This window comes from Pistacia vera, unplaced genomic scaffold (genome assembly GCF_008641045.1).
Source record: "Pistacia vera cultivar Batoury unplaced genomic scaffold, PisVer_v2 Contig183, whole genome shotgun sequence".
NCBI classification, from domain to species: domain Eukaryota; kingdom Viridiplantae; phylum Streptophyta; class Magnoliopsida; order Sapindales; family Anacardiaceae; genus Pistacia; species Pistacia vera.
Window position 1 is genome coordinate 22,727 of NW_022195927.1, and position 14,913 is coordinate 37,639.

Genomic DNA, 14,913 nt, shown 5'->3' on the forward strand with positions numbered 1-14,913 from the left:
TGCCAAGCCTCCCTCCTTATTCTTTTGGCAATTTGGGCCATTCCGCACTATGCCGTTTTCTAAGTGAGAATATGTCCTACGAGCCATGAGGAATGGATGGTCTCATGAACGCGTCTATGAAACGCAGAAGAGAAGGAGAGACGCTATGACATTTTCAAAACAACTTTGCACATGTTGAAAAGGTTAACAATGGTGTGGACCGTGGATTCAAGCTAGCTATTAATAAATTTGCAGACCTTACTGATGAGGATTTCGTAGTTTGTTCACTGGTTATAAGAGGGAAACCTCTAAAACAAAAAACAAACCAGAAACCAAATCTTTTTCCATGGAAACTTTACTGACGTTCAACTTATATGAATTGGAGAGAAAAGGGGCTGTCACCCTTGTCAAGAACCAAGGTAATTGTGGTAAGTAAAATGTCTAGTGTTTTGTGTTTTCTGTATTTTCGGAGTCACTAATATTTGCTATGTGAAAAGGTTGTGTTGGGCGTTTTCAGCGGTGGCAGCCGTGGAAGGAATAAACCAAATCAAAACTGGAAAGTTATATCATTATCAGAGCAAGAACTTTTGAGCGTGATACTCAATATAACAAAGGTTGTCTAGGTGGTTCCATGGAGAACGCCTTTGATTTCATGGTAAGCATGGTGGCTTAACAACGGGGATGATTATCCCTATGAGGAAAGGCAACAAACTTGCAAACTGATAAGGCAGCAAGACATGGCAGTCCCGATAACTGGGTTCGATTTGGTGGTCATCTTATCACGAGGAGGCCTTGTTGCAAGCTGTGGCAAATCAACCAGTTTGTGTTGCGATCGAGGGTAGTGGCAGAGATTTTCGGTTTTATAAAAGCGGTGTGTTCAAAGGGAATTGTGGCACAAATTTAGACCATGGGGTTACAACCATTGGGTCTGGTACTGAATCTGATGGCACAAAGTACTGGCTGGTGAAGAATTCTTGGGGTACTGAATGGGGCGAGGATGGGTTTATAAGGATTCAGAGAGATGTTGAAACTGAAGAAGGCCTTTGTGGCCTTGCCATTGCACCTTCTTATCCATCTCTGTAATTAAATCTCATTAAATTGTGATATCTGGGTGGTGTTATATACTCTATTATTCCTAAATATTGTTTCAAGATCATGTAGTTTGAATACTATTGGAGACTACGTAAGGTTTGGTGTTGAATAAAACTCCAATATCAATATCATGTACTTGTAAGTTAATTAACTTCTCTTTCAATGGACAAACCCAATAGAATTTGCTTACATTTAAGTTTCCTTTGTTTTTCTTTGGCTGTGTTGATGATTGATTTTGACACCAACTATTTGCACGTGAGAAATGCTAAGCGGGCTTAGAAGTCACACGCGATATGAGAATATTTAGTTGAATAATGGGTGACATGCAATGTTTAAAGTGGTTTGGATGCTCAAAAGCGAATCCTACGTCCACTGATATTGTATTAATGAGTAAGGTCAGGTCGCGTCAACGAGCTCAGTTACAGCTTAAAAAATACAAGAGATAGATAGAGAGAGAGAGAGAGAGAGTAAGCCATTCCAAAGTGAAATTAGCCAATCCCGCAAATGAGAGAGAATGCCTCCATTTATAGTGGGATGAATCAAGGTAATGATTACTGAATCTGTAAGTGGGTGGGTATCACGCAAATTCTTCCTTGCGTCCCATTGTTCACCTGCTCGAGTGATCTTCTCGACTTGTGCAGGGATTGGACACGTGGACGATTTCCAACCATCCGCTAACTTGGCATTCACCCACTGCACTGACAGGGGCATGCCACTCACGTCATCATGCAATGTGGTTGTGTTTGAACGGTCGCGAAACCTTTTGAAGTTTTGAGGACCCTATGCCGATAAGGCTCTACGCCAGCCTTACTTTTTCAGGCATAACATGCATGAACTTTAAGGTTCTACACAACAAATTACTTGGCTGTTGATTTCAAGAAAATGGGTTTTAGGCTTCAAATTAAACTAATAGAACAATTAATAATCGATATAATAAATATAGGTCACATATGTCACGTGGGTTGTCTTCCACTAAAACAACTTTATCTTCAAAAAAAGATGATGAAAAAGGCGAATAAAGTTTAATTAAAACCACTACTGGGTGGCTAATGGTAAAAGTGCAAGGGAGGATTTAACATGGTCTCTCAAGTTCGAGTCCTCACGACCCTTAATAAGGGTGGGTCAGGTGGCAACTGGAGCTCTTAGCTAGTCGGTAGTTTTATGGTCTCGGAAGATTAGTTGAGGTGTACACAAGCTAGCCTGGACACTCTGGTCATAAAAAAAATAATTTAACATTAATCTTAGATTATTAGATATAGAGATATAATTCTTTTGAGGTTGGTTATTTCTTTGATCGGAGTGGTAGGCTTTGTGTGATGTTATTTTTTCCTTGCTTGCTTATAATACAATAACAGGCTTTTGAGAATAGACGAAGAAAAAAAATCCAGGAAGTGAGTAACATCCACAGATGTACCAATAATTTTTTACAAAGCTGGAGGTGACAAGCAAGAAAGGACCAATTTAAATTATAAGTATCATGATTCATGAGCTGAGTTCAAAATTTACATAGACCTTAGCCAGACAATATAATGCCCAATTTGAATCTTCTAATAAGGAGACAATATGTAACCATGAATTTGCATGGTACAAAACGCAGAACATTCATGAATACTTGATTGGCTGATTTGGAAATTACTAAAACAATCTAGAGAGTAATCGAAACCAAACAAGTAAACAATCACACACAAATAACATAAACAGTAAAGAGAAAGTGCACGCACGATTTACCCTGGTTTACCTAAAAGATGAGCTACATCCTACAAAGTTAATATTGTTGAAACATCTCATCACCTGTCTCGTTACAATAAATGTATTTTTTTGTGATTTGTTACATATCACTCATACAAGAGAATAATATGTTTATATACTAGGTTTAACGAAGAAATTTATTGTTGAAGGTAGTGTGTAGTGGGACGCATAAATATGTCTACATCGCCTCTTATTGTTGAAGTCGCGGACAACTCCAACAAATACTATCATTAATTTCTGTCTAATATTTTGTATGACCCACTAAAGAATCACTTTTGAAAGCCATAAGAAGAACCATAAATAATGGTAGATATTATTTTTTAGTTTATTATTGATAAGTCTTGACAAAGGTCTATAAAACATGACCCACTCCAGTCCCCACTAATTTTTAATGAATTATTATTATTATTATTTTTTTAGAACAGAGACAGGGAGAAAGTTATTTTTCTTGAAGATATGAAGTAATTTATTAGCATATATTGAACTTCATTCAAGTTATGATAATAGTCATCAAGAGATGTGATTAAGTGTTTAATTCTTTATTTGTGTGTGTTTTCTTCAGTTGTTATCTCTCGTATTGATTGTCCAAGGTGGTGTGTACGCAAGCTGTGGACTCATGAATAAATAAGAACCTCTTTTTTTTTTTTAAGTTATAATTTGTCAAAAAAGAGTTTAAAAAAAGTTTATGCTTGAAATTTTGCTATTTTTCCTATTTACGTAACGTTCACTAATTCATCACAAATATTATATATGTGACCCAAGGACTAGGCCGAGAAAAAAAAATCTTTTATTAATTTAGGAAGGAAAGCTAACTCAAGTAGTCACTACTGTAAGATCTGAAGATCTGAGGTGAGATTTCTAAAGTTTAAGATACAACTCAGAAATGAAACAAAACCGGATTTTCGTTATTTCTGTTTTTACCACACAAAATTCCCAATAAAGAAAAAAACACCCAAATTAGTGAATTGCAACAAAACAGCCCGTAAAGACTGTAATTGTGGAAAAAGTAGGCGCACCAAAGCATTTATCACATATTTCCAACAGCCTTGGAGAAGAGGAATATAATAGCCGAGAAACATTCCTTCTTGCAAAATGAAAGACATGAGATTCTCTTCTCATGTATCATTTACCTCCAATTTTTTTTTTTTTTTTTTATTGCATAAAATGCATCATTTCATATATATATATATATATATTGTGGTGATTTAAATGAAGAATGATATTACACATTATAAAATATATCTTAAAATAATTTATATCGTAAATGATGTGTGTCATATTAGGCATTGATATATTATTTATCAAATAAACATTTTATTAATTTACATCTCAAGTCAACACCTGTAACATCTACTGAAAACTAGTACAATGCATGCGTAATAACAATGTAAAATTGGGCCCAAAGTTTTCTTTTCATTAATAATACATATGTCTTTTATACACAAATAGTACTGTTTACAAAAATGCATTGTAAAAGACAAAACAGGGGAAATAGTGTAGCTATTCCTCTTCGCTTGCCGACGCCCCTCCGACTGCATCATCACCTAGAACCTGCATCCACAAAGGAAAATAACGGGGTGAGCACAAATAATGCTCAGTAAGTAAAACTCTCTAACTGTCTGTCCCCGTGTGTAACTCTTAATTCTTTCCTTTTCTAATTCTGTTTCTGTTTCTACTAAATACCATGTCCTCATCTTACCGGAGGTACGGAAGGATGGCGTTCCACAGCACCATCTCACCTCTATGGCTATCGGGTGGAATTCACAAAGTGCCAAACCCGTTCTTAGTGACTACCGAGTGAGGATCACTAAGCACCAACTCGATTCTTCTTAACTATCGGGTGGAGATCACCTAGCACCTACCGTCCTCATGAATTTTGGGTAACGTTCACCAAGCATTTACCGTCTAGTCACTATCGGGGGATGATCACAAAGCATCAACCCGTTTCTATAACTGTTGGATGATGATCACAAAGCATCAACCCACTTATCTAATAACTAATGGATAGTGTCACAAAGCATCTATACCCATTTCTATACTCATGGGTGACGGTCACAAAGCATCGACCCATCTAAGGATATTCGGGTGTGATCACAAAGCATCAATCCGACTCTCAAAACGGTCGGGTGATGATCACAAAGCATCATCCTAACTTACTACCTTTCTAATTCATTCATTGTAGCATTTTAATGCTCTCTACCTTAGAGTAATTGTGCTCACCAAGCTCTTACTCATAGGGTTTGCACACACAATTCTCTTACACTTTCTTAGGTCACTTTTTATGTACAACTAGTGCCTATGGATGGTTCAACTTCACCAATGCACTTAGAGATGCCAACATGCAATGTTGCAAGAATTAAGGTTCATTACCACACTCAAACTCTTTTAGGCATTTCATCAAACAACTCATGTGCACTATAAAACTCTATTATAGCCATGATTCTAAAACTTTCTTAACCATCCAAAATGGGGAAAAACCCCTTCACAAAGTCTAATAACCTGTCAAACAAAACACTTCCAAAAAGGGTTCCATAACACCCCTTCAATTCCACTCTCAACTACCTGTAACCCAAAAAACCATTTCTCATATTTGCAAGGTATTAACATTCACAAAGCATAGAAATCTCCATTTAATACTCCATACATGGCATATTACATGCACATCACATACATACATCATTTTATCAAAACCTAATCAAGAAATTTCATGAATCTCAACTTGGGTGGGTTTTACTTACCTTGTTATGGAGAGACTTCACAAACTCTTCCTTCACTTGTTAGCTTGACCTCCCCCCCCCCCTCCCCCCCCCCCCTCCCCTTCTCCCCCCCCGTTCTAATCTTAAACCAAAAGAATGAAAACCCTCAAACTTCAATATGGGTTAAAACTCCCAAATCACACAACTTAAGTAGAAATCCTTACCTTAGGAAGCCTTAGGTTGCTTTTCTACCCCAAATCACTTCAAAAATCCCTTGGAAATCCTTGATCAAAAGAAAAGAGAAGTTGAGAGGAGTGAAGATGGAGAGTTGCGTTTGAGAAGAAGAAATGAGGGGTTTCTTTGATTCTAATTCCTTTTAATGAAATATAACACACTCATTCCCATTTTGCCCTTATTCATCTTTGGAAATTCCATCCATATCCTTTGATTCATTACAAACTCACCCCTATTTCAACATATTCTCCATGAAAATTCCTTACAATTAACTCCCCATTTTTCCTGCTAATTAGGGGTAGAATGGTCAAAATGCCCTTAGGGAAGAAAATAACCAAAACTCAATCAAACAATAATAACAAAAACCAACTCGATTAAGGGCGAAAGAGGAAACAATGACAACGTACCTCAAGTGGGGCGTTACAACACCACATAAGGACGAGTTGTTTTAGATATCGTTATCTTACTCTAGTATAGATTTTTTTCATAAAGATATACTTAAGTAAAATTTTGAGAAATTATAGGTGGCACAAACATATTTTATCAAATAGATGCTATTAAACTTATTAATACTGAACATTTATTTAAGAATTTAACCATCGAGTCAATTAATCACTTAATATGATATCAAAACTTTAATATGATATCAAAGCTAAAAGTTCGATATCAAAAGGAAGTATATCCTTTTAAGCTTTTGGATCCACCGATCTAGCAGTTTTTTTTTTTTCCTTGGTGTGTACCTTAATTAATCCCCAAAGTCTATTGAACACCTTACACGTCTTTTTTTGGTGCTCATCTCAACTAACCTCCAAGACCATTAAATATCTTACAAGTCGTCCAATGAGTCAAGTAAGTCACAAATGAGGTAGGTGGTCACTTGGTGGGACTCAAACACAAGACTTCTAGATAACCTTAGGTCTTGTCATCCGGTTACAAGCTAAGTGGTTACCAATCTAGTGCTTTAGGGTCTGCTTGGGAGTTTTTTTTTTTCCACTAGTTTTGAGGGGATTTTTATTAGACTGGTTTTGAGATATTTTAAAACCATTACTTACCAGATTTTTTATACATTGGTTTTGAATGGCTAAAAAATTCCCCAGAATCAGTATAGTCTATTTTTAGGGGTTTACAAAACACCCCAAATCAGGGTGTGTTAGTTGGTTTTAAAATTTTAATTCCACAAGTACCATATCCACAATAAAACTATCGTAATTATATAAAAAAAAAAAAAACCATATTATGCGCGTCTCCAACCATATTTAATATAAAATAATTTTATGCAATTATAAAAACAATTATTAAAATCTCATTTCTAGATGCTTTCTTGGAGAAGTGGAGCTACAATTTTTCAATCATGTCAGATCTTGCAAAGAATGGCGAAGAAGGATAAGGAGATTTTATCACATTTGAAGTTATAAAATACTAATAAATAGAAAACTGTTAAATAATGAAGTCTACGACATCGTTTATAGCCAAGTAAAACACTGCCGTGTTGCTTATTAATCCAAGATTGATCACAACCCTTCAATTAAGGAAGATCTGACGGCTCCAGTTCACTCAGCAGTCAACGATATAAAAGAGGCCATTTCTCTCAGTTTGCTATAGTTCAGTTTTTAGGTTTTTCTTCTCTCAATAAACACGATTGTAACCTGGGTTAGGGTTTGTCACTCATATTGATTCTTCTCTGTGTGAACCTGTCTAGAGTCTTGTTTGAGGGCTAGGTGTTCCTTAAAGGGTATTGTGTACTCTAGTGGTTGTACAGGTTTGCGAGTATAAAGGGAAGAGAGGTGAGTGATTGATTGTGTGGTTGACAGAGAGGGTGAGTTGATTGTAATCTGTATCATTCGGAGTGATTAATCATAGTGCAACGAGCTCTATATTCTGGAGCTCAACGTGGATGTAACTTGTTCTACATTGAACAAGCGAACCACGGTATGTTGTTGTGTGTTGATTTCTTGTTCTTGTTTGATTAGATCTGAGATTGGTGTTTTGGTTTGAGGATTTAGGATTAGTTTACAACAGTGGTATCAGAGCCTACACTTTAGGGTTTAGATATTCTTGAAATTGATTCAAATTGGGCATAATCGCGAAATTAGGGTTTTGTCAAATTTGGGGGTTTTCGATTTAGGGAATTTCTTGATCTCTAGGGTCCTGAATCTTGAGTCTTCGGTTAAATTCTTGAACATCAGAGGTTGTTTTGTGTCTCAAAAGGTCAAATCAAAGGAAGTTAGTCAAAATCAAGGAACTGAATCTTAGAGTTTTCACTGGACAAAACGATGAGCACTACCACGCGTGTAGAAATATCCCAGTACGATGGGAAGATAGATTTCAATACTTGGAAGAAGAAGATGAAGGCTCTTCTATCTCACAATAAGGTGGGAATAGCACTGGAGAAGGATGCAACAAAGTGGTACGAAGAAAAGGTGAAAAAGAAAGCAGAGATAGACAAAGAAGCATACAATCTGATCATCATGAACTTATCATATAATGTACTGAGAAAAGTGGATGGTCTGGACACATCAATAGAGCTCTGGGGTAAACTCAAAACTTTATATGCATTACAGTCTGCTCCTAATTTAGCATTCTTGAAAGGTACTCTGTTTTCTTTCAAAATGGATGTCTCTAAGTCATTAGAAGAAAACCTAGATGAATTTCTTAAAATGACACTAGTGCTAAAAGGAACTGATCATGAATTAGGGGATTCGAGTCTTGCAATGATTTTATTAAATTCATTACCTGATGAATACTTAGTAGTAAAAAATGCATTGCGGTACACTGGAACGGTCCCAAGTGTTGATATGATAATAGCTGGTTTAAAATCTAGAGAACTTGAGTTGAAAATATAAAAAAGAAATGGGAATAATCTTTTTGTAAAGGGTAGACAAGAAATTGGACACTTAGGCAAAGAAATTGGAAAAACTATTCAACAAAATTTAGGCTCTAAGTCTAGGAAGAAAGGGAAAGCCTATAATAATAAATCTAAATCAGAGACAAGAAAATGTTTCCACTGCAACAAGCCTGGTCATATTAAAAAGAATTGTTATAAGTGATCAAGAAGCAAAAACAGTCCAGTATTGAGAGTAACATAACATCCTCTAGCAATAGCATTGAAATTAATGAAGCTCTCACTGTGTCTAGTTCTGAAATTGCAAATGAATGGGTGCTAGACTCAGGGTGTTTATTCCATATGAGTTCTAACAAAAACTGGTTCCAGAATCTGATAAGTGGTGAACCTGAAACTGTGTTTATGGGCAATAACCACTCCTGCAGGGTCCAAGGTGTTGGTAATATTACCATTAGACTTAACAGTGGCAAACTCATAATGTTAACTAGAGTTAGATATTTACCAGAGCTTAAACATAATCTGATCTCACTAGGCACTCTAGATGAAGCTAGCTGTAGCTATAGGGCTAAAAATGGATGTATTTCTGTTTACAAGAATGATCAAATTCTGCTTGAAGGTGTTAAGAGGCATGGCTTGTATATCCTATGTGGTCAATACTATCAAATGAATGTTAATTCTGCTTTTATATCTACTAACATTTCAATTGCAGAAAAATGGCACCTAAGGATGGGTCATATAGGCCAAACTGGTATGAACTCCCTCAAACAGTAGGGTTATTTTGGTAATACCAATGTGTCAGACTTAGGTTTTTGTGAAACTTGTGTTATGGGTAAACAGCACAGGCTGAGTTTCCCAAAAGGAACTCACCTGTCTGTAAATTTTCTTGAATACCTACATGCTGATCTTTGGGGTCCCGAGAGAGTCAAAACACAGGGGGGAATAGTTATTTTCTAGCTATAGTAGATGACTACAGTAGGAAGGTGTGGGTATACCTCCTTAGAACCAAAGATGAGGCCCTGAGTAAGTTCAAGGGTTGGAAAACCTTAGTAGAAAACCAAGTGGAGAAAAAGGTCAAAGCCCTCAAAACTGATAATGGTTTGGAGTTCTGTAATACTGAGTTTGATACATACTATAGAGACTAGGGAATTTCAAGACATAGGACAATTAGGAGAACCCCTCAGCAAAATGAAGTTGCTGAGAGGATGAATATGACATTGTTAGAGAAGGTCTGATGCCTGTTATTCACAACTGGTCTGCCTAAGTCTTTTTGGGGTGAGGTTTTAACCACTGCTGCCTATTTAATAACTAGGACTCCCTCTAGTGCAACTGGTTTCATATGCCCTGAAGAAAGATGATCAGGAAGATAACCATCTCTCAACCACCTACGAGTGTTTGGATGTGCAGCTTATGCACACACCACAGATGGGAAATTAGAACCCAGATCTCTCAGATGCGTGTTCTTGGGGTATCAGGAAGGGACCAAGGGATATAGGTTGTGGGAGAGAGAGGCTCTAGGGATTAAGTTCATCATCAGTAGAGATGTAGTATTTAATGAGTGTGTGTTTCCTTGCAGGGTTACTAACACTAATGCAGGTACCTCAAACCACCAAGTGGAGACCTCACAGCAAATAGAGAGTACTTAGTTTGAGGTGGAGTCAACCAACCAACAGGAACCTGAAACTACCACTGATGGACCAGAACCTGAACCTGAACTTGAACACCCACCTTTTGACACTGATCCTGATGGAGAAGGTGAAAATGAGAAAAATACAGAAGAGGCCCAATTACAGGACCTGGCCCAATACCAACTTGCTAGGGACAGAGCAAGGAGGGAGATAAGACCACCTGCAAGGTTCAACTATGCTGACCTCATCTACACAACACTACTTGCTGGTGTAGAGATTCAAAGGTCTGAACCTGATTCCTATGAAGATGCCATAAAATCAAAAGATAACAAGAAATGGCTCACTGCCATGAATGAGGAGATGGACTCTCTAAGGCAGAACAAAACCTGGACTTTGGTTTCGAAACCCAAAGACATCAAGCCAATGGAATGCAAGCGGTTGTATAAGCTGAAAGAGGGCATTAAGAAGACTGATCCACCAAGATATAAGGCCAGATTGGTGGCCAAAGGCTACACACAAAGGGCAGGTATAGACTTCACTGAAATATTTTCTCCAGTTGTTAAATTTAAAACTATAAGGCTGATGTTATCAATTGTAGCACATCATGACCTAGAGTTAGAGCAGTTAGATGTAAAAATTGCATTTTTGCATGAGGAATTAGAAGAACAAATTTATATGAGTCAACCCATGGGGTTTAGGGATAAACAATTTCCTAACCATGTATGTTTGGTGCATAAATCTCTGTATCGACTTAAATAGTCACCAAGGCAGTGGTACAAGAGATTTGACTCTTTCATAGTAGGTATAGGCTTCACTAGAAGTGATCATGATAACTGCTTTTACTTTGCACATGTGGATACAAATCCTGTATACTTGTTATTATACATTGATGACATGCTATTAATTAGTAAATCCAAGGCCCATATTGATGAGTTGAAGGAAAAATTGCATGCTGAATTTGACATGAAGGATTTAGGCTGTGCAAAGAAAATATTAGGAATGCTAACAGAGAGAAATAAAAAAAACTGCAGTTTAAAACTCCATCAGATGCCCTAGCTGCAGAAACTAGTGTTAAGGTTTGGAATGAATTGACTCTAAATGTGCCACAATGCCCCTAGCTAGTCACTTCACCCTTAGTAAGGCTCAAAGCCCAAAAACAGAATCTGAAAGATTAAAGATGGAATCCATACCCTATGCAAATGCAATAGGCTCTGTCATATATGCTATGGTTAGTACAAGACCTAACTTATCCTATTCAATATCACTACTAAGTAAGTTCATGTCAAACCCTGGATATGAACATTGGAATGCTTTAAAATGGCTTCTTAGATACATTAGAAGCACTGTCCATGTTGGTTTAAATTTCTGTAAAAGAAACTCCTCACTTGATCTGGTTGGGTATGTAGACTCTGACTTTGCAGGTGATAGAGACTCCAGGAAGTCCACAGCAACCTATCATTTCACCTTGGGAGGTAACTGCATCGGTTGGAAGTCCCAAATACAGCTACTGGTAGCACTGTCCAAAACTGAAGCGAAATATGTGGATGTAACCGATGCATTCAAAGAAGCTATATGTCTTCAGGGATTCTTGAAAAAGGCCAAGCTGCTGGATGGAACTGTGACTGCCTATTCAGACAGTTAGAGTGCCATTCACCTGGGAAAGAATCCCGTATACCATGAGAGGAACAAACATGTAGATGTCATATATCATTTTGTACGGGATATGATCTCAAAAGGAGAGGTAAACCTGATGAAAATCCCAACTGAAAATAACCCTGCGGACATGGGAACCAAGGTTGTAACACTTGCAAAGTTCAAGCATTGCTTGAACTTACTGCATGTGGAATAACCACTCAGAGCCGAGAAGGAATATGGAAATGCTTGCTGCACAGAAGAGGAGACTACCAGAGAGACAACCATAGACTTCAAGGTGGAGATTGTTAAATAATGAAGTCTGCGACGTTGTTTACAGCCAAGTAAAACGATGCCGTTTTGCTTATTAATCCAAGATTGATCACAACCCTTCAATTAAGGAAGATCTGACGGCTCCAGTTCAGTCAGTAGTCAACGATATAAAAGAGGCCATTTCTCTCAGTTTGCTACAGTTCAGTTTTTAGGTTTTTTCTTCTCTCAATGAACGCGATTGTAACCTGGGTCAGGGTTTGTCACTCATATTGATTCTTCTCTATGTGAATATGTCTAGAGTCTTATTTGAGGACTAGGTGTTCCTTAAAGGGTATTGTGTACTCTAGTGGTTGTACAGGTTTGCGGGTTTAAAGGGAAGAGAGGTGAGTGATTGATTGTGTGGTTGACAGAGAAGGTGAGTTGATTGTAATCTGTATCATTCGGAGTGATTAATCATAGTGCAGCGCGCTCCATATTCTAGAGCTCAACGTGGATGTAACTTGTTCTACATTGAACAAGCGAACCACGGTATATTGTTGTGTGTTGTTTGATTTCTTGTTCTTGTTTGATTTGATCTGAGATTGGTGTTTTGGTTTGAGGATTTAGGATTAGTTTACAACAAAAACAAATAAAGAACTCATACCTTGTAATTGAAAAAATAACTCCCAAGTATTGGTTAGAGTTAGAGAATTTTTATGAGCATATATGTAAATTTATTATTTTAAAAAACTATTAGAACCGTTGAAAAATAAACTCCCAAGCATAGATTTAGTGTTTTAAAAACAGCTATTAAAAATCTTTCAAAACCTCTATGATGATTTATTCTTAAAACTACTATGATAATTTACTCTCATAACTGTTACCATAAAACTCTCAAGCGAACCCTTAATAATATGGTTGTTACACTCAAGTTTTATCCTGAATTTTAATTAGGTCTTTGTCAAAAAGGTTAATATATAATGAATAGATTTTCAATTTCGGGGACAAGTCCGGTCCCATCCATGAAGTGCATGTATATTGTACAAGACGATTAGATTGGGCAGTCAAATTTAGTTATTGGACCATATTAAATTCTGAAAAGTTGGCCTACCTCCAAGGAGTATGCTTAACGCAATTAAGTTTGATTTAATAGGTGGAATCCTTGACTTCCCTCAGCATGTAGCACTATTATGGTGATGCTTCTGAAATGGACGCGCCGTGTTAATCCAACTTTGCTGAGAGAAGGAATCTTATTACAGTCCAACAAAACAATGGAATCTTACTGTGAATTCAGGGGCGGATGAGCCGCGGATCCAGCATCCAGGCCTACCACTCAGATTTTGAAAAAAAAAAAAAAAATTTATAATTAATTATTTTTATATCAAAAAAGTATAAATATAGGCCCACAATCAAAATAATTGTTCAGGCCACTAATCATAAATATAATAATTGTTCAGGCCACCAATCATAAATATTGCGGTTACGCTGACCTAATGGTTTCATTATATGTATATAGGGCTAATTAATTTCCACAGCTTTTTGTATCATTAATTTTATTTAGTGAGTATGTCTATTTATCTTATCGCTCAGTTGGAGTTAATTTTTGAAGACCCAAATTGTTCAACCTTTTAATATTCAAGGCGTTGCACTATTTTATATTTTATTAGTTTTAGGTATACATATTATTTATTTTAATTTAGTTTATTTTAGGGTTGAATCATGTTTTTTTTCTTTAGGTTTTTTATTATGATGAAAAAAGACATGAATCTTATTAGTTGATTTTGTGTTTGTTTGATTTTGTAATTGGCTGAAAATATTATTATCAATTTGACTTTAGATATAACAAATACATTTATAAAATTAATTTTTTATATAATTAAAGGACAACTTGATTTGCACAAATCATTAATATATTAATAATGATATTTTTATTATTTTATAATATAATTAGTTGGCTAAGTATGTTCTAATAATAATTAAATTAAATCTAGTTGATCTATGCCAATAATTTAAATGTCGGGAAATTGATTAGCAAATTATATAAGTTTTTAAATTTCACCAAAATGATTTTAAATATAAGAAAATTAACACAATAAAATGATTAATTAATTACTAAAATAATCTTTTAATTAGATCTAATTGTTACATTTAAAAACGTGATAAATCAATTTTTGTAATTTTATTAATTAAAGTTTTATCAGTATTTCTTTATATGTATCATACTATCTTTTTTTATTTGATAGCTATGATATCCAATTATTTCAAGAGATTAAAGAAAATTCCAACAAAAATTGTGTTTCCTTATGAATTGGATGTTATTTTCAACACATTTACTCGAGGTTTTGCTTAAAGTTTGATGGTTTTTTAAAAGTTTTTACCAATTGTTTGACAGACAATGACGAAACCGTGGAGGGCCTCTTGGGCAAAAACCCTGACTTTCGTCACTGACTGTGATGGTATCTCCATGATTAGAATATTTGGCTGCAGATCACTGTCTTGGTCAACAGGTCCAGTGAAGATGCTCAAATCAAAATCATTCAGTGGCGCACACAAACTAATAAACGATAAGTTTTCTTACTTTCATGGTCAATAGTGATCTAGAACTGTTGAATACTGTCCATTGCAATGGATGAATTTCTATTAAAAGCACAAAATGGGTTGTTTTCCAGGGACATAGCCATATAGAAATTGATTACTTGAAGCTTTTGTGCCATAAACAAACACACAGGCACATGCAAACAGCCGTGTGAAGTTCTAGCAGGCTGTTTGGAATATCAATGGCAATTTAATTGACCCACAAGTTATTTTTCTA

The 14,913-nt window shown here is 36.1% G+C and overlaps 1 protein-coding gene and 1 pseudogene across 1 annotated transcript; both read left to right on the forward strand.

Moving 5' to 3' along the window:
- Positions 1 to 325: 325 nt before the first annotated feature.
- On the forward strand, positions 326 to 1,062 carry LOC116126717 (annotated as a pseudogene).
- A 10,332-nt stretch (positions 1,063 to 11,394) lies between these two features.
- On the forward strand, positions 11,395 to 11,859 carry LOC116126718 (secreted RxLR effector protein 161-like). The gene has a single exon (XM_031412383.1). It carries the CDS (start codon positions 11,395 to 11,397, stop codon positions 11,857 to 11,859), a length of 465 nt encoding a protein of 154 aa, XP_031268243.1.
- The last annotated feature ends 3,054 nt before the right edge of the window (positions 11,860 to 14,913 follow it).